General features: G+C 53.9%; 9 protein-coding genes across 9 annotated transcripts; 5 read left to right on the top strand and 4 right to left on the bottom strand.

The window, feature by feature from the left end:
* Window positions 1-96: 96 nt before the first annotated feature.
* On the top strand, window positions 97-3,084 carry P153DRAFT_344776 (uncharacterized protein). Its single transcript, XM_033666065.1, has 2 exons — window positions 97-698; window positions 746-3,084. Exons 1-2 carry the CDS (start codon window positions 493-495, stop codon window positions 2,598-2,600), a joined length of 2,061 nt encoding a protein of 686 aa, XP_033521667.1. The 5' UTR covers window positions 97-492; the 3' UTR covers window positions 2,601-3,084.
* Window positions 3,085-3,920: 836 nt separating this feature from the next.
* Window positions 3,921-4,915, top strand: P153DRAFT_296014 (uncharacterized protein; the record flags this gene model as incomplete). Its single annotated transcript, XM_033664062.1, has 2 exons — window positions 3,921-4,359; window positions 4,416-4,915. 2 exons carry the CDS (start codon window positions 3,921-3,923, stop codon window positions 4,913-4,915), a joined length of 939 nt encoding a protein of 312 aa, XP_033521666.1.
* Window positions 4,916-5,399: 484 nt separating this feature from the next.
* P153DRAFT_368588 (uncharacterized protein) lies at window positions 5,400-6,217 on the bottom strand. The gene has a single exon (XM_033668547.1). It carries the CDS (start codon window positions 6,155-6,157, stop codon window positions 5,564-5,566), a length of 594 nt encoding a protein of 197 aa, XP_033521665.1. The 5' UTR covers window positions 6,158-6,217; the 3' UTR covers window positions 5,400-5,563.
* An 836-nt stretch (window positions 6,218-7,053) lies between these two features.
* On the top strand, window positions 7,054-8,489 carry P153DRAFT_358884 (uncharacterized protein; the record flags this gene model as incomplete). Its single annotated transcript, XM_033666835.1, has 4 exons — window positions 7,054-7,395; window positions 7,448-7,558; window positions 7,608-7,910; window positions 7,977-8,489. 4 exons carry the CDS (start codon window positions 7,054-7,056, stop codon window positions 8,487-8,489), a joined length of 1,269 nt encoding a protein of 422 aa, XP_033521664.1.
* A 144-nt stretch (window positions 8,490-8,633) lies between these two features.
* P153DRAFT_63093 (uncharacterized protein) lies at window positions 8,634-9,157 on the bottom strand. Its single transcript, XM_033673310.1, has one exon. The coding sequence runs from the start codon at window positions 9,064-9,066 to the stop codon at window positions 8,779-8,781; it is 288 nt and encodes a 95-aa protein (XP_033521663.1). The 5' UTR covers window positions 9,067-9,157; the 3' UTR covers window positions 8,634-8,778.
* A 92-nt stretch (window positions 9,158-9,249) lies between these two features.
* Window positions 9,250-10,077, bottom strand: P153DRAFT_295414 (tyrosine-protein phosphatase-like protein SIW14; the record flags this gene model as incomplete). The annotated part of the gene is made up of 1 exon (XM_033664027.1): window positions 9,250-10,077. One exon carries the CDS (start codon window positions 10,075-10,077, stop codon window positions 9,250-9,252), a length of 828 nt encoding a protein of 275 aa, XP_033521662.1.
* Window positions 10,078-11,300: 1,223 nt separating this feature from the next.
* On the top strand, window positions 11,301-12,897 carry P153DRAFT_368585 (uncharacterized protein). Its single transcript, XM_033668546.1, has one exon. The coding sequence runs from the start codon at window positions 11,585-11,587 to the stop codon at window positions 12,818-12,820; it is 1,236 nt and encodes a 411-aa protein (XP_033521661.1). The 5' UTR covers window positions 11,301-11,584; the 3' UTR covers window positions 12,821-12,897.
* P153DRAFT_63068 (glycosyltransferase family 22 protein) lies at window positions 12,894-15,294 on the bottom strand. Its single transcript, XM_033673309.1, has 6 exons — window positions 15,130-15,294; window positions 14,933-15,075; window positions 14,640-14,870; window positions 14,378-14,571; window positions 14,194-14,307; window positions 12,894-14,047 (listed from the first exon to the last, which is right to left on the bottom strand). Exons 1-6 carry the CDS (start codon window positions 15,173-15,175, stop codon window positions 12,967-12,969), a joined length of 1,809 nt encoding a protein of 602 aa, XP_033521660.1. The 5' UTR covers window positions 15,176-15,294; the 3' UTR covers window positions 12,894-12,966.
* A 1,656-nt stretch (window positions 15,295-16,950) lies between these two features.
* On the top strand, window positions 16,951-21,051 carry P153DRAFT_295911 (kinase-like protein; the record flags this gene model as incomplete). The annotated part of the gene is made up of 1 exon (XM_033664059.1): window positions 16,951-21,051. The coding sequence occupies one exon, from the start codon at window positions 16,951-16,953 to the stop codon at window positions 21,049-21,051; it is 4,101 nt and encodes a 1,366-aa protein (XP_033521659.1).
* Window positions 21,052-22,573: the final 1,522 nt, after the last annotated feature.

Below are 22,573 nucleotides of genomic sequence, written 5' to 3'. Positions count from 1 at the left end.
TCACTCGCTGGCTTGAGCTGCGCATGGGCCAATAGAAGGGCCTGTCAGAACTCCACCCGCCTCCTCGCAGGAGCCCGGCGCCTCATCTACTCCTCACGCCCAAGTCCCTTTTCTCTCTTCACCTCACCTCGTGGGCAGTCGTTCGTTTCTAATCCGCCTCCACCACGCCCGCAGTCTTCACCTTACCCCAGTCATTCTTTTGGGCCTGGAGAGCGTTTGTTATTGTATCTGACACACTTGGCTCCGCTGTCGCTATTGCTTCTTTCACCGCCGCCAACGCCGTACACGTGCATATAGTTTCAGTCCTGACACTACCCCAAACCGCCACATAACGACCTCACGTTGCTATTAATCATATTCGTGCAATCGCCATCTTGATCAGCTGCACGCGCCTACATCGCCGTCGACCACCACCGCCAGGATCGCTATTGTTTTGGAAGCTTGAGCAGCCGCGTTGGATACGTGAACGGGCGCGAGATAGATCATAGCACCATGCAACACCACCACCACAACCACATGCATCACCATGCAAGGAGGCATGCGCACGCCGACGTGCCCAGCACAGGCAGCCGCACCCTCATGGAGAATGCAACACGCGCGCTCGCAGCCCGAGCCGCCTCGACTTGCACAAACGACAGCGACGCTGGCTGCACGAAGCCCACACAGACACCCACACTGGCAATTGTGCTTGCCATAGCGTATGTTGAATTGTTCTGTTACCCCTGACGGCTCTAACACTGCGCAGAGTACCCGTGTGTGGAATGGCAGTCGTCATGTTCTTCCTCCATCGCAGACACCAGAAGAAGCAGCGGGAAGAAGATATCAAGGACAAGTACAAGTCACTCGATTTCGGCGTCGAGCCCAAGGCAGGAGGCATTGTGGGGGCAAAGAAAGGCCCTGAAATGTCCATCAAGGACATCGAGAAGGAGCTCCAGCAAGCGCACGGGCGCGGCATATCGCTGGAGCACGGAAGCCCATATATCCTGCCTGTTGGCCTGCACGGCTCGCAAGAGTCGTTGCATTCGCTCTCTCGATCGACCCACGACCCGCACGACCCCTACAACCCTGTCACCTTCATGAACGACGGCCAGAGCATGCGCAGTGGCAATCGGGCATACGGACGCGATAATGGCTCCTTGTACACGACATCGAGCACAGGAACCGACGGTCTTGGCCTGCTGAAGAACGCGCAGAGGATGTCCCATTCTCCAGCCATGCGTGGCCAATCTCTGTCTCCCGACGGCACACGCTCCCCCGAATTGCAGTTCCCTGACCCAACGGCTGTTGCCCTGAGCCCGTTGAACCCGCGCTTCGAGGAACGAACTTCGCCTTCATCCGGACTGCCTGTTACATCGCTGGACACCAGGAACCCTGTCCCGACCATCACCTTCCCCGAGGTTACAGCCACTGACAAACAAGTATCCAAGTCGCCCGTCCAGACAACGAACCCATATTTCCCTCCGGCGCGCATTCAGTCACAGCAGGCTATCCTTCATGAGAACGGCAATACCACGAGCATCATCAGCACCTCTAGCTATGGCGACGCCTTCCAGGTCACTCCACCGTCCCCTCGTCAAAGCACTAGCAAGATCACGGAAGAGAAGGGTCCTCTATCGCCTGCACCTCTACGCCCCCAGCACAGTGGCCCACAGAGCAATGGCCTTGCGGTTGACGAATCTGCTGGAAACACCAACCGTCTATCCATGAGCCTGCGCCCTATGCCCCCACCGTCTGATGATCCCGAGGAGAACCCCGAGCAGCGTGCAAACCGTATCCGATCCTTCTACAAGGAGTACTTCGATGACTCTAAGCCCGAACCCGCTGGAGGTCACGTTTACACGGATTACGTCGAGGACTATGGCTCAGAGTACCTCGACGGTACCGTATTCGACCCTCAATCCAAGGCTTTCGTCGTCTCTCGACCAAATGCTCCGTTTGCTGAGCCCGTTACCCGCCGTGCCATGACACCTCCCCCACGCGCACCCCCTCGTTTCCGAAGCAACACTGGCACCCTCACCCCGAATGGGCCGGGAAGCCCAATGTCCTCGCCGCGCAACTTCCCACCGCGAAACATGTCGTCGATGAGCGGACAGATGGCAGCACCAACACCAAGAAAACCCATGCCACCTCCTGCCGCTCTGTCTTCGTTGCCTACGCCTGCCAAATTGACTGAGAACTCGATGGTCTTCAATGCGAACGACTTCGCGCCACCTGTCTCCTACAGGGACAGGCAGAACGGTATGAGGCCTGACAGCCCCTTGGGCGCCCCCAGGCCTTTCAGCCCTGCAGTAAGACCGCACACGCCTTTGGTGGGCTCTTACGATGACCTGCCTGTCATGCCAAGCCCACATTTGCTTCGCCAGTCGAGCACTTTCACTGCTCTCGATTTCGCACCCCCGCCACGCTTCCAGAACGAGGGCTCCAGAGACTCTGATGCTGGTTCCATCCGTTCCAACCGTTCTGGCATGTCAGCAACTGGCCGATTCGCCGTTCGCAGTGGAGCAAATCGTGTGAGCAGGATACCAAAGGAGATGGTCACTACTAGGGAGGATCTCGCGAGCCAGCTCCGACCTCAGATGAGCTTGGTCAGTAAGGCATAAACCTTGGTGGGGTCTGCTTGCTAGCTACACCATTCTCATGCGCATTTGACTGCAATATCAACATTTCCTTCTTGGCTCACTGGTTGAGCTGCTCTCCTCTCCATAGCCAAAAGGTCGCATCGAATGCCTCTTTCCTTTCACCGCGGACATGACGACTCTCTTCAAGCAGCATAGCATAGATAGCGTGCGTTTACTTATTCTTCAACTTTTTTCTACATTGCTCGCTGCCCCTTGCGATACCTTGTATAGACACTCTCTTGCTCTCTTTCCCTTTCTGATTGCGGTAAAACGTTTCACACGTGGCACGCAGATGCTTCTCTCTTGGCTCGTATAGCGGTTAGCGGGAAGGCATGGCGTTAATTGTGTAATTTTTATTTTGTGAAGGTAGTCATTTGAGGAAGAACAGAGAAACCAAGAGTGAGAAGCGTGGATGTTGTGGATGTTTGTACATATAGACGAAAATATGAAAGGAATTCTCAGTTACACAGTGCTTGTTGCGCCGTTTTTGTGATTGTTGAGTGATATTCTGGCCCTGCGTAAGTGTGTCCTGGTTGCCTTCGACATGAGATGCTGTCTAAAACTTAGAACTGTTGTTGGGACGACGCTCCTTTGTCAGCCCTATCACCACCTTCACAGGGACGGGATTCAACGCCGGAAAGAGCCGACAGATTCGCAATAAACGGCCTTGCATCATACGCAAGCTCATGCATCATACAAAAGAAAAACATGCAAAACACCCCAACCCGGTTGTTGATTGTTGAGGGTAAAATGAGCAATGCCTTGGCGCCCTGCCTTTGTTCCGTCGCTTCCGCCACGTCGATCATCGGGTCCTCTTTCGGGTCACCGACCCTACCCATGTGAGAATCTCATGTACAGTATATTGAAGAAGTTGGAGACTATCTCTACACAGCCTCGAAAACCTCACAACCACCTACGCGTAACCATACACGATGGCTAAAGCGTTATCACCAGCCTCATGGACGCGTCAGGTTAACCAGGAGGCTCTGCAACAGAGTGGACGCGCTAGTCCCTGGCTGGCCAATTGTTTGCTGATTGTACGGTCCGACGCCTCTGCTATTTTCATTTAGCGGCTTTCGTGTCATCGATGCGCAGGCGCCGCGCCTTCCTCAGGGTCAGACATAACGTCATAATCTCCATAAAATCTGTGGCCTAGCTCCATGCCATGTGTATGAAGTTGGGTGTGTCCCCAGACGACTCCACGACTGAAACTTTAGTTTATTTTCACTTAAGACTCCGTTTGTTTGCGCCGTTCGTCGCCTGTCTTCTCACTTTGACATTGACGACCACTAAACCGCAACTATGGGCCTCTTCTCCCGCAAGCGAGCCGACTCCGATGCATCTTCTCCTACAGTCGTACCCGAACTCTCTAAGGAGCAAGTGAAAAGAGCAACGCGCACGCGCAAAACCTGGGCCCTCATAACATCATTCTTCCTCATCCTCTCCGTCATTTTCCTCATTCTCGTAAACATTGGCGGCACCTACAACAAAGCCGTTATCAGAAATTGGTACTTTATCAAACTCGATCTTTCCGATATTGTTCCTGCCAGTGTACCAAATTCCGGTCTCATCAACACGATTGCGCAAACCCTGGGTCTTCATGACTTCTACCAGGTTGGGCTGTGGGGATACTGCTCGGGATACGACAACGAGGGCGTGGTGTTTTGCTCCAAGCCCAAGACACTTTGGTGGTTCAATGTCGTCGAAATTTTGACTAATGAGTTGCTCGCTGGAGCTACCAGTATGTTATTGGTCCTCTCCAACTTGAAGATATATCCTTGTCTAACTGATATTTAGTCCAACTCCCCGCCAACATCAACGATATCATGGACCTGATCAAGTTTGCGTCGAACTGGATGTTTGGCCTCTTCCTCACCGGCACCGTCCTCTCTTTCGTCCTCGCGTTCCTCATGCCCTTGTCTGTCTACACCCGCTGGCTCGCGCTCCCCGTCGCCATCCTCGCCTTTCTTAACGCCCTAATCATCACCGTCGCCTCCGTCGTCGCAACCGTTATGTTCGTTATCTTCCGCAACGTTATTGGCGGTGTGGACGAATTAAACATCGGCGCAACGATTGGCACCACCCTGTTCGCCTTCATGTGGGTGGCGAGTGCGTTTGCCATATTTGCGTGGCTTGTGCAGATGAGCTTGTGCTGCTGCTGCGCCAGCAGACGCGACGTCAAATCGGGACGTAAGAGGGGCAGCGAGAAGGCATACCAAATGGATGGCCCGATTGCTACGGATGGTCCTGTTATGCGAGCTGGTGAACCCAAGGTGGTTACACCGCCGCGGTCCTAGAATATCTAGGAAGTTTGACAGCCACAATAGAACAACATCGCAAGATGCAACGTATTGTACGCCATACTGAAGATAATTTGGTGCGCGTAGTAAGCATTTGGAATTAGCGTTTTGATTCCCGTTATTTCGAGCGAGCAAGGCGTTGATCACATTTTAGATTGGGTAAAGCACTACATTTTGAAGTACTGTCAGATTTCGGCACGACACGGGAAGACTGCATTTATGAAGACCTTCCCCTAGAATAGACTCCAACATAACACTAATTAATACAAACATCATTATTCGAGAGATAGTTACGATCACATACTGCTCTAAGCCAGCATGACGGCGACCCATCCGTCCAGGATAGATAGTGTGATGATCACTGAGTGTCTACGCATCGTTGATCATACTACCTTACTCTTTCCCTGTCGAGGTCCATTCATGTTTTACACAAACGCCGTAGCTGACCGCCAGTGTCTGCAAAAGTAGCACACTATCCTCTCCTGGACATCGACACACGGGATAGTCACATAAAAGCCAGCAACCAGTATCGTCAAGTCGTTGTCTGTATCGTATGTACATCTTACTGCCGAAGGAGTCCCGCCCCGATACAGGGTATTCTGCACAAGTGCTACCAAAGATCGGATCCTTTTGCAAAGCTATATATCATGCACTTTGCCGCTCTACATTCCAGGCATGATGAACGAGTATGCTCCTGCATCCTTCCTCGACAGCTGCACTGCCCTCTTGCCTAGTTGCAAATGGAACATGAGCCTGTGTACTCTCCCATCCACTGAAAACGAGAGCTTCGTGACTTCCCACCGTTGCGTCACATTGCCAGCCATGTGCAACCTTGAACGAATGGTTGCCTTTGCCATGTTGCGCATGTCTCATAGCAGCCTGCTCGAACGCTTCCACAGCACTCCCATCCACGCTAAATCTCTCGATTGCTAAAATAGGCGCATCCAGTGGCAACGAACTCATACCATCCAACTCCATATGCACCGTCCACTGAAACTGGAGCATCTCTTCTTGGGGGCCCAAAATCTCTTCTCGCGCAGGAGAGGCCAGGAACTCCTGATGTGCAGCTAGAGAGGGCCAAATACCGAGAATATAGAGTAGGGTGGGATCTTGGATGCAACTGTAGAACTGCGAGCTGGTCTGCAGTTTGTCCCGTACGGTTGATAGGTTCTTGAGCAATGTTGGATCGTCTGCGCGAAGCTTGTTCAAACGCAACTGCGTCACCTCGAGAACAGGCATGTTTTAGTCTGGGCTTGAAGGCAGAAATACCTCGTGTCGCGCCCAGATATAGAGGGAAGGTGGTGGGGTTGTGGAGGGAAACGTCCTGGATTGGTCGTTTACAAGCGGTCCTTGGCGTTGTTCCAGACATCTGGTCGCAGCCATCCAACATCACTACATCAGGGATACAAGTACACCAAAACATGCGTGTCTCTTCACCCTGTTTGATGTGCTGTTGATGTGTTGTTCATACATTCGTTTCTCTCCGAAAGTGACTCGACTAAGTATTGTGCTGTCATAAACAACGCCCTTCCGAGGATTGCCAGTTCATATCGACTCATAGCATATTGCTTGATGACGCTTGCCCTCACAGTGTGAATCAAAAATAACCAGCCAAACAGATGGATATAAGTGCTAGACATCTGAGAAATCGATCCTCTCATCGTACCGCGACGACGATGCAAGAGGAACGCCATACCCCTCGGCCAAGACGGCTAGACCAACCATTCGCAAAATCACCTCGAAATAGTCGCAAGGCATACCAGCTCTGCAGGTCGACGTACAATGGGCGCAAAGCCATTCAAGCCATCAACCGTTGGCCGCACCGGTGAGGCCCTCCGAATGGGCGATCAACAGATGCCTATACACCACTGGCTCTCTCGGCGACTTTGATCTTACAACCACAAGAGAAGCCCTATCCCATTCGTCGGAATTCTGGAAACTTATCGTAAGGCTGTGAGTCAAGGTTGTTCAGCTGCTGCACCTGGTCTCCCCCTGACCATCTACCTGCGGGGTCGCTTCACAGCTCCTGGTCTAAGCCCCCAAATTTCATACTTGTTCTACAGCACATTGGTGGGCAGGAGCGATATATGTTATCATAGGAAAAGGCTGCGCGCGGATCGCGCATTAATCTTCTCATGTCCTGGCTGGCTTTCCAAGATCCTAGTATGCAGGACTCCCTTTCTTCCACTTCCTCTTCGGGCGACTCTCCCACACTGTCGGATTGCCGACTAGGTGGTACATCACGGCAGCCTCAAAAGCCGATACCCAGGAAGGGACACACCAAGTCGCGGCGAGGCTGCTTCAACTGCAAGAGGCGAAGGATCAAGTGTAATGAGAAACATCCAGATTGCCACCACTGCGTCAAGGCAGGACTGCAGTGTGCATACCCAGTCAATATAATACAATCAATGCAACGATCTCCAGTCTCTCCACGCCCGCATGAAGTTGTATGTTGGCGCTCAACGCCCGGCACGTTCGTGAGTACTACTCGGGCTTCCAGTTAGCTCGGCCTGCCTCTGACTGTTACAGTCTATGTCCGACATGCGCCTGTTCCACCACTTCCTCATCACTGCGTATCCACATTTGCCAGTTGGTGGCGACAGGATATGGGTAGATCTGATCCCAACGTTCGCACACAATGTACGTAGACTGTTCAAGCTCATACCAGACATTCAGCTAACCTCTACAGTACGAGTATGTCATCCACTCGATTCTCGCTCTAGCTGCATCCCATCTCGATGCTGTCTCAAACGCTGGCGTTGCCGAACAAGCAATTCAGCACCGCATCTTGGCCGTCAAGTCACTCAAAAAAGCACTCTCAGTTCCACCGAGGACGCGGTGTGAGAGGGATGCGAGAATGGCCGCCGCCATAGCCCTTGCATTCCAATCGAGCCACCTACAAGATGGGCTCGCCGAGTACTTGACGATGGTGAGGGGGTGCAACCTAATCGCTGGAGACGAAGGCTTTGCCAGCCCGGATTCTGTTTTCCATGTAAGTAGTCCAGCTCCTCATCGACCTGATCAATCTAGGATACGTCGAGCAATCTAACACAGACAGACCTTCTCAGAAGACACCCACCTCGAAACAATCAAGCACCGAATCGCCACAAACCCCCAACTCAACCACATCAACCACGCCGACCTCGACCTCGCCACGCTCTCCCTCCACTCAGTCAAACACCTAGCCATGTCCGACACAGAGCGAACATACCACGACCTCCTCGCCCAAACTATCTCCAGCGCCTACGCCAACCCAGCAGAAGCCTACACGACCTTCGTCGCAACGCACAACACGCCCTCGAAATGGACACACGATGAGTTCCAGACGTTCATCGATCCGGACAACAGCGTCGCGCTGATTCTTCTAGCGCACTTCATCGCCATCCAGGCCACTCTCACGCCTATATTGTACCTCGAGAGGGTGGGCTTTCGGGGCATCGAGGCGCCGACTGCGGTGCTGGGTTGGATTGAGGGGATCTATGGGAGTGTGCCGATGCATTTGAGGGGGTGTGTTGAGTGGCCGAGACGGGTCGCGAGGTATCCGTGTCTGCGGTTTTTGGGACAGGGGTAGATTGAACTATGACGGGTAAGGAGGTGGGTGTGTTGGGAGTTGGGAGTTAGGAGTTGAGGTGTGCGCACTGTATTCTAGCGTGTCATACGATTTGAACAATTGCTCGGTTTGTGGGGAGGGCTGTATGTGAATAGGATGCCCATGTCGACCTCTAGGCTTGTCCTTATATGCGTTGTTGTTGTCTCACATCACTGTACAATTCTCTTGGGTAGGCTGATTTCACCAGGGTCCAATTTCAAATGAAGTATAGTGGAGGTAGACGAGCATGTTATTTATAGCCACCAATCTCTTATGAAAAGCGATCGTCGTAAGCATACACATGTGTCCCCATGGAGTGGAGTATATTGGTTGGTACACAGATGATGGATAACAAAGAAAACACCAGACGACAAGTTCGAGTGGTGATAACAAAGCAAACCACCCAGTCCCCAGCCTGCCTATGCCCATGCCTATACCTATGCAAAATAGTAGAAAAAGACGACACATGAAGTGCGCCCATGGATAATAGCCACCCGACCCGATGGAGAAGAGGAGACCAGTCTAATAGACTAAAGTGCGCACTCGCCGGTGCCCACATGGTTATCTTGCCCTCTAACGCCTTGACCCTGAACCCAATGTATGCTGATGCTGTTAATCGCTATGACCGCGAATTCCGCCCTGACAAAAAGGAAACAATAGAAAATCATCATCCTCTCAAAACATGCACCTCCGGATTCATAGAAACACCAAGAATGCGGAGATGAGGATGAGAGAAGCGCTCCTACTCAAGATGTGTAGTAGTGACCACGCAGGCACCAACTGCAGAAGTGAGCGGGGAATCCGGAGGTGACAGAAGCGTAATATCGGCTTCAGGCTTGGCCCAACCTTCCTGGCGAGCCATCCACATGACGAGGTTGAGGTCGAAATTTTCAAAGAACACCTCGTCGAGAAATCGGGCTTTGACACCCGCGTAGGTATGGTACTCCTCGCGAATGTCCTCCACCCTTGTGCCGAGAAAGCGCCTAAAACAGGCAACTGTGCAGCCAGTGCGGTGCTTGCCCTTGTTGCAGTGTATGAGAATGGGGTGGTTGGTGCGGTCCATGATCAAGCGTAGGGCTCGCGACATCTCGCAAGATTCGACGCGGACTTTGCCCTCCTTGTTGGCTTTGATGTGAGCGTGAAAGTGCTGAATCCCAGCGCCGTCCATGAAGGCCTGGTACTCGGGAGAGATGGGCTCAGGGACGAGGGTTAAGATGCTCTTAATTTTGAGATTTTTGAGGAACTCGTAGTTCTTCTCCTGGGGGTAGCTGCTACGGTAGATAGCGTCGGGGATAACGGCGCCGTAGTTGGGCGGTGGGATGAGAGAGCATAGGCGTTCGGAAGCAGGTTTAGTAGGTGTGACTGTGCCTGATGATTTTGGCATGCAGCATCTCGCGCAATCTGCAGAGTCGTGGGGAAGATCCTCATGATTGGTTGAAGCCGCGTGATGAGTGAGCTGCTCGCTCACAGAAAGTCCGATACTTTGGAGATATTCGGCAATCTGCTCGTACTTGGTTTCATAGTCGCCCTGGCCAGCGGGTGCATCTGAGTTTTCGTTTGAAGTAGACATTATGGGATATTTTGTGTAGTTGATGTTTCCGAGTAGTGCGTGTTTGTTGAAAGTCTTAGTGTTTCGAGCTGTCCGTTTGCTGCGCGCTACACAGCAAGGTCAGGCTTGGAATAGCTACGATAGCAACGTCTGCTTACTTCAGTTCCGGAGTCTGACCGGTTGCGTCGGATAATCTCAAAAGTTTGTTGCGATTCAAGGTCGGAGATAGGTGTTTGTGTGTGCGGAATAGGAGGTGATAGTCGAAATTGCGCCTGTTTAGGCTGTCGTCGGATGGGATTGTGGGAAATGTAAGGGAAACAGGATGCCGGGCGGAGTTCGACAGCGAGGCTGCCTTTTTGTACAGTTAGTCAACTTGACGATATGGGAAAATTATGGGTGGTTCCTCTTTCCCACACGCTAGTTGATGTGAACCGGCGGTTGACGCGGGCAAGTCGTCCCGACCCCGACATTGTACATGAAGCATTGTCTCGCAACGTAATATTGATAGGAAACGACCCATGAGGAACGAGACATTTGTCAACTTACTTCGATCACCTTGGGGCTAAAGACGACATTGTGAGTGCTTCTTGCGGTAAAACTGCAAAGAGGCAATATTCATGGCGTGAGGAGGATAGTGTTGTAAAGGTTTGTTTGCAGGAGACGCAAAATCGCTGTGGGAGAGCGCTGGAGGCGGTAGCGAAGAGAGCGCCAGACCGTGTCACGCTGGAGGCGGGTCCCTGGGTGAATATAAGTGTTGGTGTGGAGTCTCGTGGAGAAGAGGTCGTCTAGGGTCGGCTTCCACTAGATCGCTGGGAATTATGCGGCGCGTTGCCTAAAACGGCAGTCGCACCTCTGGGTTGCGTGACGTAATTGCGCTAAAAAATGAGGCCTTGGTCATCGAGAATAGGCAGACCTACGACAAGTATGTTTCCTGAAGTGCTCACCGCGAAGCGTCGTGGACAAACGAGCCTGGTTTGCTCGACGAATGCTTACGCCTCATGTGTACAAGGGCTTACATTCACAAAAAGCACAGGCGACGCTAAGAAGCTTTGCCTCAATCTTGCTCGACATCGACCACCCCGCCATGGCTGAGTCGTAGTCGGAGTTAGCCGGAGTCTTAAGTTCGCGTCCATCGCAGGCCGAGCACAACGTTGGTCCAGGGCCAAGGCTTCATTTCTGGCCGTCGGAATGATTCCGATGCCTCCCTACGTTTGTATGCCACGTAGCCGTTGAACACAAGAGTCAAACAACGTCTCCCGGGCGTTCCGCACATTCAGCTCAGCCAGGTTTCTGACGTTTCGGCTCGTTCGTCCCATCAGGCTTGAACAGATGTGGTGAGAACATGCCACAGTGTGCTGCCTTTCACGTGCCAGCTCGATCGATCGTCCGCTAACCACATGTTGCCTGACCCTCCCGTCCCCACAGCAGTCAATCACGAAAGCTAGTCAGACCTCGGTCTCTCCACCATCAATCTATTGGGTTTATAGTAACAACGGTTGCTCCTCAGGCAACTTCACCTATCACTCCAATGGACTCTTCTCGCGCCCGCTCACGCTCTTCCACACGGCGCTCGTACCCCAATCTCCACAACCTATCCCTCGCACCTCTCAGCTCAAAGTACCCACTCGACGCCTCGACACCGCCCTCGCCCAATGCAGCCACCGCCCACACGCCACGTACCTCGTACATTGCACAAAAGTCAGCCCCGACAACGCCTGGAATACTCAGCCTGAGCCAGAGCCGCAGCAACTCGCGACACAGGGCAACCAAGTTCGCGTATGATGGGTACTTTGTCTCCTCCGGGCGTGAAGTACGAGGCGACGGCGAAATACCCAAAGCCAAGAGCACCAATACTTTGCACGCAGGAGTCAGCTTTGCAGATCAGGTAGAAGACAGTGGAGAAAAGAAACACCACACACGGAAACACACAGCGCCCTTACCTCTGCGCGCGCCTCTAGTCCGCCACCACACCACCGAGGCAAACGACGAGTGGTTCCACAGGGCCGGCCTCGCCATTGCAGGTGAAACACGCGAATCAAAAGGACAAGGCTGGCTTGTGCGCAGAGAGAGCTCGACAAGCCTAGTGCAGGACGACGACGAGCACCACTCCCACGATGCTCGACACATGGCGCTGCTCTCCGGCGAACACATGACAGACTTCGACTTCCCCACCTTCTCTCCTCGCATGTCGAGAGTGGGGAGTCGCATCACAAGTCGTATGGGGAGTCGCGCCCCCAGCGCACGCCAGAGTCGCCGCGGTTCGCGCGTAGGCAGCCGCGCCGACCTGCTCATGTCGTCTCTGCCTGCGAGCGGGCGTCAGAGCCTCGACATTTCTGACTTGGACTCCTCGCTCATCGAGCCGGACTTCGTGTCCGCAGATGAAGACAACCTCGACGACGAGGAGGAAGTCGCACGTCTAGCGCGGGACCGCGGGTTTGGCTTGGGAAGCTGGGTGGACAAGCTGATCGGATGGTCGCTGTTCGACGTGGATGAGGATGAAGAGGCGTCCGAGGACGAAGAAGAGGATCATCGTGTGCCGAGCATTGCGGACATGACGAAAGAGGAATTGAAGTTGCGGAGGGAAGTGGAGGCGAAGCGGAGGAAGATGGAGAGGGAGGCTATTGCTGCTGCTTCGGCGCAGAGTCTGCAGGAGAAGACGGACGAGGCGGGTCGGCCGAGCACGGTGGATGTCCCGGCGCAGGAACTCAATGGGTGGCAGGATGCGGCGTGGCTTTTGAGCGTGGCTTCCAAGGCTCTTTTCTAAGTTTTATACCTATGTCTACTATATTTTTGTCTAGCACAGTTATCGGTGCGTTGAGCAATATCTTGACAATCTCACACGATTTGTGAATGCCCTAAATATCAACCGCACCACACCAACCATAACACCATGGTACACACACGCACCACTCACGCCTCATCCAAGCACCAAACAACTACATCCCCAACCCTCCTCGAATCATCATGAAAATGACTATTAAACCCCCTCCAACACTCCCTATACCTACTCGCGCTCAAATACTCTCCCAACTCGCCCTCCAACTGGGCAAAAAAGACCAGATTCTGTGGCCACTCGCGCCTATAAGCTCTTTTGAACTTCGGATCCTGTCTAGCCCAGTGCTGGCCGGAGCGCGAGCCGCCCGACGCCACGGTCTGCACGTCCTCCATGTTGGCGCGCAGCCAGGCGGTGGGGCCGGGCTTGATGTAGAATTGGTCTGCTTCGTCGAGGTAGGTGGCGCGGTCTGAGAGGGGCATGTTGAGCGGGGGCTCGCAGGTGAGGGCCCATGCGGAGATGGAGGGGTGGACGAGGTGGGAGCGCCAGGGGGTGGAGTGGCAGGGCATGAGGAAGGCTACTGTTGTGTTGGAGGGTTGTGTGCCCTGTGTGCTGGCTGCGAGGTTGTGGCGGAGTTCGTGTTTGTGGCGGAGGTGGGATAGGACGTCGATTACGCCGCGTTGGTGGATCTGGGATGTGTAGCCGGCGAGGAGTAGGTTGATGGTGAGGAGGGAGAAGATGGTGGCTTTGTGGGATGTTGGGGCTGAGCGGGGGAGGAAGGCAGCGAGTGGTTGGGCGGAGAGGATGTGTAGAAAAGGGAGAATGGGGTACAGGAAGCGGACTTCTTTGTGGGAGATGAGGCTTAGGGTTATGGTCATGGTGAGAGATGTCCATGCCAGACGTGACAGGATCACTTGCTGCGTCTGATGCTGAATCGCACGTTCAGGTGTTGACGACTGACCACTCGATTTGACAGCAACGTTTGGGTCTCTCGAGAGGCTTCCCTTTAGTGCATGCCATAGTCCTACGATAGCAAAGGGCACGGCTGTAGTGAGCAGCAATGGTAGCCCTTCTGTGAAGTAATAGTCTGGTCTGTTCTTGCCATAGAACACAGCCAACGACTGGGCGATGTTAAAGTACAGAAATTGCACGGGCGGTAGGGTCCAGACGCCGTAGTAAAGTCTATCCGATGTAGCTGAGCATGCAAGGACAGCGGAACTAGTATTGTCAGTATTATATTTGTCTGATGACCGTCCAGATACAGAGTAGTGTAGAGCTTGGTATACTTCGACACAAACTAGGAGAAGGTACAGCGGCTGCACATCACTTACCCGCAGACCAAGGCTTCGCGGAAGCATACATACCGCAGCCGATTTGAGGCTTGCCATAGCGTTGGGGCGGATACGGATAACCAAATCAGGGCATTAGTGGGTCGCAGTACACATGCAAGCGCTGCCAGTAGCAGCGATAAACGTAGCCTGCACAAGCATAAGCCTAAATTATATGCCGCTGTGAAAGGAAGCGCAAAGTTTGAATCGTTCAACATACCCTGTGAGCGGACCGAAGTCCTGCTCGTCTGTAACGAGCAACTCAACCTTTTTGGAATCTCGACCGCTTACATTACTATGCCAATACCAAGGCCAGTGATAAAGAGCAATCGATGTAAGGGTAGTCTCAAGACAGTTCGACAGGGTTCGTGTCGAGCAGAACCATTGCCAGGGGCTGCATACCGACAACGCAAGCTAAAATTATGCAAGAGCAAAAATTAGAGATTGATGACGAGGCATGAAATGGCGGGACGGTCGCCTACAGTAGCAAGGGCGGCACGGCTGCCACGGCCGTGTACTTTTCCCGCAAGCTTCCAGGTGTAGCAATCCAACAGCGCTGCGAATACAGCCTGGGTAACCTTTGGCGTCACCACGAGTAGTTCTGCTTTGATTGGTGGAGTCAAGCCACAAAGGTCTGCCAGTCCTGCAGCAACTCGATAAATTGCCGCAAAGAGCGCTGGGTGCAAGGAGGATCGCAATTGCGTTCTCCACTCCTAGGCATTGTGAGCCTAGTACCCGATTGCGGAGAGGCAAAACGCCGTCGAGGTGCACTTACCCAAGTGATCCAGGCATTGCTGGACTCGCCAAAGGCAAGCTGCCAGGCTGGCTCGAGAGATTGGAAGTACTCGTCTGGCTGGAAAAAGGTGCGCAGCGTCAGTGCGTTCACGATGCGGAACGCTAGCAGCAGCGAGAAGACACCTAGCGTCGAGTCACGATAGCTGTTGGACAGTGTTCTTGGTGGAGGACCACTACTCGCACTCGGACCCGTGGCTCTCGCGGAGTCGTTGGTGGACGGCATTGGAACCAGATAAAGGCCGCGGAAGTCGAGCACAAGCGACGGGTGACCGGGGGAAGGCAGGACAGACGAGCAGAGAGTCAGATTCACTGCTGAGGTGACGATGGGAAACCTGGAGGTTGAATCTAGCCGGCTTGGCACATGCACGGGCGGACATGGTTTGTCATGCGCCAGTACGTTTGCATAAGAAGTGCAGAAAATTGAAGTTGTTGAAGAATTGAATCTAGCTGGATTGGGTAGTTCACGATGATTCTGGCCGGTGTTCAGGCAGTTTAGACTCGGGTTCGTCTGTCGGTTCTGACACGGTGCCCTGCATGCAGTGCAGTGTGACCATGCCGTCGAGGCCCGTGATGCTCACGATAGGCGGTACATGTATTGGTTGAGTAATTGCACGCCGCTCGCTGTGCCAGGCACCGTCGGGCTTGACACACATGCGATGGAATCGTCTAGTGGGCTACAGGTGGTTCACTCGCAACCGGCGACGGCAGGGTCACCACCCTGTTTGCGGGTGGCGGTTCGTGACGGTTCGTGACGATGCACATAGGATAGCGCGAGGCGAGATACCATTTGTGCACAAGCGGGAACGAAGAAACAAAAGGACGGGAAATCTGGGGAAGCGAGGGTCAGAGTCAGCGTCAGCGTCAGCATTGGACTTAGCACGACGACGTATGATGATGTCGGTGTTCTGGGCTTGGGAGCAACTATGGGATCAACTACGGGTTTTAGAGGCTGCTATTTTCTGCTCTTATCGCGGATGACAACGATATACAACGTACGGTGGGTGTATATCCAAGGTGGAGCCTGCATATGCAAGCCAGCAGCCACAGCCAAGATGTTCTGCTGTCAAATTAATCTGCTTACGTTACTGCATGTAACGAATAAGAGGTGCAGCGTCCAGCCACCCCCTCCCAGATCCACCTTGGATATACACCCACCGTACGTTGTATGTCGTTGCTCCTCCCGTGCAGATGCAGCATCTCCGAAGCAGTCTTCAGCTAGGCAGCTAGGCGGTGCAGGCGCTCGCTAGCCGTAGCCCCAACAGTCAACGCTGCGAGATTCCAGCACATGCTGCTGATCCTCAGGGACACGGAAGCCTTCTCCAGCTTGGCGATGTGATGGGCGCACTCAGCGCGCCACAAAGAAGGTGTTGAGAGTTGGGACAAGGGTGTTTGAGAAACACTGCGCTAGAGGACCCACACGCGAAAGGCAGCCATGCCCGATGCGTGTGGCCACCCGCTGCGTGAACATCTGAGGGCAGGGCAGAGTCGAGGACCTTCAGCAGCACGTTGAGCAACGGCCGCGCCCAAGTGAAGAGTTGCCCGCCGTGGAGAGTCGCCGCTGTAGAGATTGCCGTCGCTGGGTGCTCGCATCTCGGCCTCTCTCCACCCTGCACGCTGCACCCTGGACATCTGAACCGGCCAAGCGTCATTTGGTCCCACCAAAACGCTGCCAAAACGCTGCCAATCGCTGCCCGATGCGGAAAGCGCGGCCGTCGATCACCTCTCAACTAGCAACTGGGCGCCGTTTAACATCGCGGCCACGGCCACGGTCACAACCCTCGACCTCGACCCACAACCCTCGACCCTCGACCCGTATTACTGCCGTCACCACCACGCGCCGTGAGCAGCAGAACAACGCCGCGCCATCGCCGTCGCCGTGACACCGCCTGAGCCTGCCCCGGAGCAGGATGCGACCCCTCTGCTGAACAGTTGACATTGCTGAACGGTTGACATGGTTGCACGCTCTGGCTGAACCAACACGAACGACCCTGCGTCGCCATGGACGACGACACGCCGGGCAAGAGCCACGGCCCCGCCCCCGAGGACAGCACCCCGCGCTCCGAGGTGCCGCTGCCCCCGACGTCAGAGACGGTCACGGCCGGCCTGCTCTCGCACATGCACGCCCTGGACCCTGAGCCCAGCTACTTCTCGCCGCAGCCCATCCGTGTCCTGTCGTCGACGATCCCCCGCTCGGCGCCTGCATCGTGTCACCCGTCCCCCACGGTGAGCGCCTCCGTCGTCTCCCTCAGCATCCCCGAGGAGGGCGAGCACAGCTTTGCCCTGGCAACCCACCCCGACCGCCCCCTCTTCCAGCGCGACGTCTCCAGCGCGTCCACGGCCAGCACCGCGACAGTACGAGCCCACCTCGCCGAGCACGGCTACACGTCTACGGCGGCCTCACAGCAGCCGCGGGATGGACCCGTCTACCCCAACCAGTCCTATGCCGCGCTCCACCTCCAGCAGTACCCAACCTCGCATGTTCCGCCCATCCTCCGTTCGCGGAGCTCGCACCCCGCCCACACGGCTACCACTTCGCTCTCGGGAATCCCCACCTTCGGCCTCCCTCGTGACCACCATCGCGACATCATGGAGTCAGCCCCTCGATCCGCTGGCAACTCCCCCACCAACAGTCCCGGCCTCTTTGATCCTCACAAGCGTCGTCCCCGCAATGTAGAGCACCGCAACGACGGCCTCTATTCTAGTCCCTGGCTGCACCACACCCACAGGCAACCCCCCAAGGAGACACACCTTGCTGACGTGCAGTCTGACCCTGTCTCCGGACGCAAAATGGTCAACCAATACGAGATCATCGACGAACTGGGGCGAGGTGTGCACGGCAAAGTCAAGCTAGGAAAAGACTGCGAATCGGAGAGATACGTGGCCATCAAGATTGTAGACCGGTTCGGGAAACGGAAACGCTTGGGCAAGAACAACACCAACCACGAGGACAAGATCAAGCGTGAAATTGCCATTCTCAAGAAAGCGCGCCACCCCCATATCGTGAGCTTGCTCGAGGTCATAGACGACCCTGGTAAGAAAAAGGTCTATATCGTACTCGAGCATGTCGAGCTGGGTGAAGTCAAGTGGAGAACAGAAGGTACCAGGGAGGTATGTCTGGTTGAATGGCGTCGCATCAAACGAGAATCCCAGGGCATCTTCGACGACGACAGTGCAGACCGTGAGGATGAAAGGATCGTCAGGCACGGGCACCATAATCTCGTCCGTCAACAACGTCGCAGAGCCAAAGAGGCACGCCTCCGCCGCCAGAGTCCCACAGGAAACGAGCCTTGGAGCTTTGAATTTGGCGGTGAGTCTGACGACGAACATTCTGAAACAGGTCGAAGCTCTGCCCATGGAGAGGAGCGTCCCCTAAGCTATACCCAGTTTGACGAGTGGCACAACGCTTCCAATCGTCACGCGGACAACATGGAAACCGCCTTTCGTTCTCAAACATCCACCACCGACACTTGGCCAGAAGTACGCAGTCTTACTCGAGAGCTAGAGGGCACCATGTACGGTGCATACAACACGGATTTTATGCGGGGACGTACACCAAGTGTCACAGGAAGCAATTCCTCGCATACTTCGGATATGGAGGAGGATATACCCGAGCACTTCCGTTACGTTCCCTTGATGCCGATCGACTATGCTCGCCAAGCGTTCAAGGACACAGTCTTGGGCATCGAGTACCTTCACTACGAACAAGTCATCCATCGCGATATCAAACCTGCCAATCTTCTCGTTACCAGGAACCACGAGATCAAAATATCTGATTTCGGAGTTTCGTATCTGGGGCGTCAAAAGACAGAGGAGAGCAACGGTGACCAATCCGAGTCTGATTACCAGGAAGTAGATGAAGCCATTGAATTGGCAAAGACAGTGGGTACCCCAGCCTTCTACGCCCCCGAGCTCTGCCGCACTGAGTTGGATGTGGATCCTCCCCAGATAGATGGCAGCATCGACATCTGGGCTCTGGGAGTAACGCTTTATTGTCTTATCTATGGTCGCGTACCTTTCCACGACACGAACCCATTTACCCTGATGAAGACCATCAGCGAAGACGAGCCTCACATTTCGAGATACCGACTCAAACCTGTGGCTGAACATTCTAGTTCGCGGCCGAACTCACACGGACGTAACAGTCAATCAATGATCAGCGACAAGAGAGCTCCATATAACCTTGAATATGAGGAAGTGGACGACAACCTTCGTAATCTCTTGCGGCGCATGCTGATGAAGGATCCCCGACATCGAATCACAGTTCCAGAGATCAAGCTTCATCCCTGGGTTCTCCAGGGACTATCAGACTACGATATCAACAAGTGGATTGATGATAATCCTGGCAGACAAAACGATGGACGTAAAATTGAGATTTCTAAAAATGACCTTGAGAGTGCTGTCGTTCCTGCCATTGGATTTGCAGAACAAATACGTTCGACGTTCAAGAAGGCATCCAACTTTGTTACCAAGAGCTTCACTCGTGGCTCTGGATCACGACGTCGCGCTCAGAGTTCCGCTACCAATCAAGAGGCAACCCCTTCCATCAGCGCGACTTCTTCAAGCAGCACCATCAGCCAGGACGGACGACGGGGAAGCCTGGTGCCTGGCACAATTCTCGAAGTGTTGAGCCGATCACGCGAGTCAGAGCACCCCCTTTCACAGAGTGTCACCGCAAGTCCGGAAGCTAGGGAACGAAACAGGTACTTTGACAGCCCAAACTCGCGTACCGCGTCCCCGTTGCAGGGCATGGAAAGCTATCGGCCACAACTGCAAGACCGAGCCTATTCGTCAGTGCACACGATCCGACAGACGGATGTTCTTCCGGGTCGATCCAACTCGCCGAATCTTCCTCTGGCTCTTCCTGGCACTCCACTGGCTTTAGATACTCCCGGTGGTTCCTCTTTGGGTGGCTTGTTTGGAGGTATGCCACGACGTGTAGTCAACAGTATGAGAAGCAAAGACAAATTGAAAATTCCACGAGACCACAATCGAGCGAGATCTATTGATAGACTTGCTGGAGGTGACGATGACAGTCACTGCGTACCGAGTCTTGCGTTAAGTACTACTGTTGCTTCAGGTCATGTCGACCAACCAGACGCCTTGAAGGAACTATCACCTATCGCTCGGGGTGTTTCGCCATCTTTCTCAGATTCTCGTTCGCTTGATCCTCTTGATACGACGTCGCGGCAGTCTTCAGTGTCGTCTCTTTCGTCTCGCCTACATAGAAACTGGGCCACCGCAAACGACCTTGAGGTTGGACCTGCACTGGACATTCCTTCAAACACGAATAAAGAGTATTGGTATCCGCCAGCAGCGTCTGTGACGTCTACTCAAGGGTCTCAGGCTGCAGGAGGCAGAAGACCGTCCGTCCCCGGGCCTTTCGCTCGCCAAAACTCAGACGATCGATTTAGTCGGGCAAAGGACGAATTCTACCGACGGAGAGTTAGGGAAGAGAACTTGAGCCACGAGCGATCTATTTCGACGACCTACCAACGACCTCCTTCGTCCCTCAGTCAGATAGCGTGCCCTCCAAGCCCTGACGATGAAATGTACTTCCATCGCGAAGAATACATGGGCCGACACGATCCGTCCTCCGAGAATAGCCCTGTCGGTGGACAAGAAAGAGGGTTGGCTTTCTGTTCGTCAGAAGAACAATTTACGCCCATGTCACAATCTACGTCACACCCTTCGATTCCGTCTGTAGCATCAGCTGGGTCGTCTGTACTAGATGAGTGTGCCTCCTTGGGTTATCTCTCCAACATGATGTCTCCTGCATCAGCCGATTCCATTCACATGAACATGAACCCCTTTGAAATCCCCGTCGAAGACGCTGATGGCTATGATGGAGATCATGCCGTGGAGAGTGAAGAAGACGACGAGAGCGACGACGATGGCGGGCTGTTCATCGGAAGGAGGAAGCCTGCGCCACAGTCGCGCAGGGGCGAATCCGCCTCAGAATCTAAACGCGCCCACTCCACCGTCCACAAAGGACTTGTGCACAGTCGTCGCCGCTCAGCGCGCAGCGGAAGCAACGGCACTGTCAAGAAGGTCTCTCCATCTGATGTGTCTACCGATCCGCACACCCCCGAACCACAATAGCTACTTCATCGACATGAAAACGCTCTCATTGTCGATCACTATGTTTACATGTACAACTATCGCATATCCCCCGAGAAGTTTTCTCCTGTACGAATACACTCTCTGTCCTATACCTCAGTTCGTTCCCCCTTTTTTTGTTCAAGGCATACGGGCGCTGGGCGTTCTTTGCTGGCCGTGGTAAAGCTTGGATTCTTTGCATTCGCCGGGCGACTTGTTTCCTCCAAAACGCGGCGTGTCTGATCACCTACCTGTAATTTTTTCCTCTATCACACTTGTATCTATGGATTATCTATTATCATCTTTTACGGTTTTCGCGTTGCATGGTTGGGTTGAAGGGAGGGGTTCGATTGGGTTGGTTTGGATGGAAGGGGGGCCGATGATGATATCGATAATGATGATTGGATGATATACCTTTTATGTTTGGGGGGGGGGTGTGAGTGGGAAGGTGGAAGCGAGGGTGATTGAGCGGGCTTTGGGCCTGTGTTCTTTTCTTAGCAACGTCGAGTGTTGCATTTGCATGATAGATGGAGTGGGGAGGGGTAATCTGGCCATTTAGATTAGGGCTTTTTCGGTGGTAGTGTCACAGCATGCAATGGGATGGAACCCCCTGTTCTCGATACCCGTCTGCACATCACATTGATACTATGTTTGGTGATGTGTTGACCCTGCAGTACGTTCGTTCCTACCGCTTTCATACATTCTACACTATACCCCCAATACACCGTACCATTAACATCCAACGCTCTCCCATCAGGTCAGACACACATCACACCACCGCATCGCGATCCCACACCCGCCCCCCAAACACCATCATCCATCCATCCATCACTCACCGATCTTCCCATAAGCACGCGCTCGCATGCTTACCGGTTCATTCATCCCGCTCCTCCATCCAGCACGCTACCTATGCTCCGGCGATCCTGCACAGGCGTCACACCGATCAGTAGGTAGGGCATGGCAATCGAGGCTCGCGTGGCACGACGCGGGGGCGAGGGCGAAGACATCGTACAGGTTGTTGCGCCGAGGGTAAGCGGATGGACGGTTTGTGCTGCGTGACTGATTGACTGGGTGGATGGATGACAGCAAGAGTTGGGTTGTAGAAGCACCGCGTCATTGTCCGTCCCTCATGGCTGGAGATTATGTGGGTAGTATATCATTATGATTGTATGTTCTGTTCAAGGCCAAGTCTTGCCATGCCTGCTGCGTTTTCGAAGGGTATACTGCTGTGCATCTGTCCAGCTGGCTGATACGATGCGTTTAGTCTTGCTGCTGACGTCTTGTGGCGTCAATGAACGAAGAGGAATTGTACTCCAGCCGTGTTCATAGTATGGTCCTCTGAATCAACTTGGGCAGCTGATGGAAACTGTTCGAAGGCTCATGGGACACAAGATATGAAGACACTAGGTGCACGCTTTGGAAGCAAAGAGAAGAGAAGGATGACACAGTTGTGGGCTCCCTTGCTGTAGCTCTTGAAGCACAGCTCGTTGTATGCTCGACGGTGAAATATGCGTCAACACTACGC

Source organism: Dothidotthia symphoricarpi (genome assembly GCF_010015815.1).
Source record: "Dothidotthia symphoricarpi CBS 119687 unplaced genomic scaffold P153scaffold_15, whole genome shotgun sequence".
In the NCBI taxonomy this organism is placed as follows: Eukaryota; Fungi; Ascomycota; class Dothideomycetes; order Pleosporales; family Dothidotthiaceae; genus Dothidotthia; species Dothidotthia symphoricarpi.
This window is presented reverse-complemented; position numbering and strand designations above follow the sequence as displayed.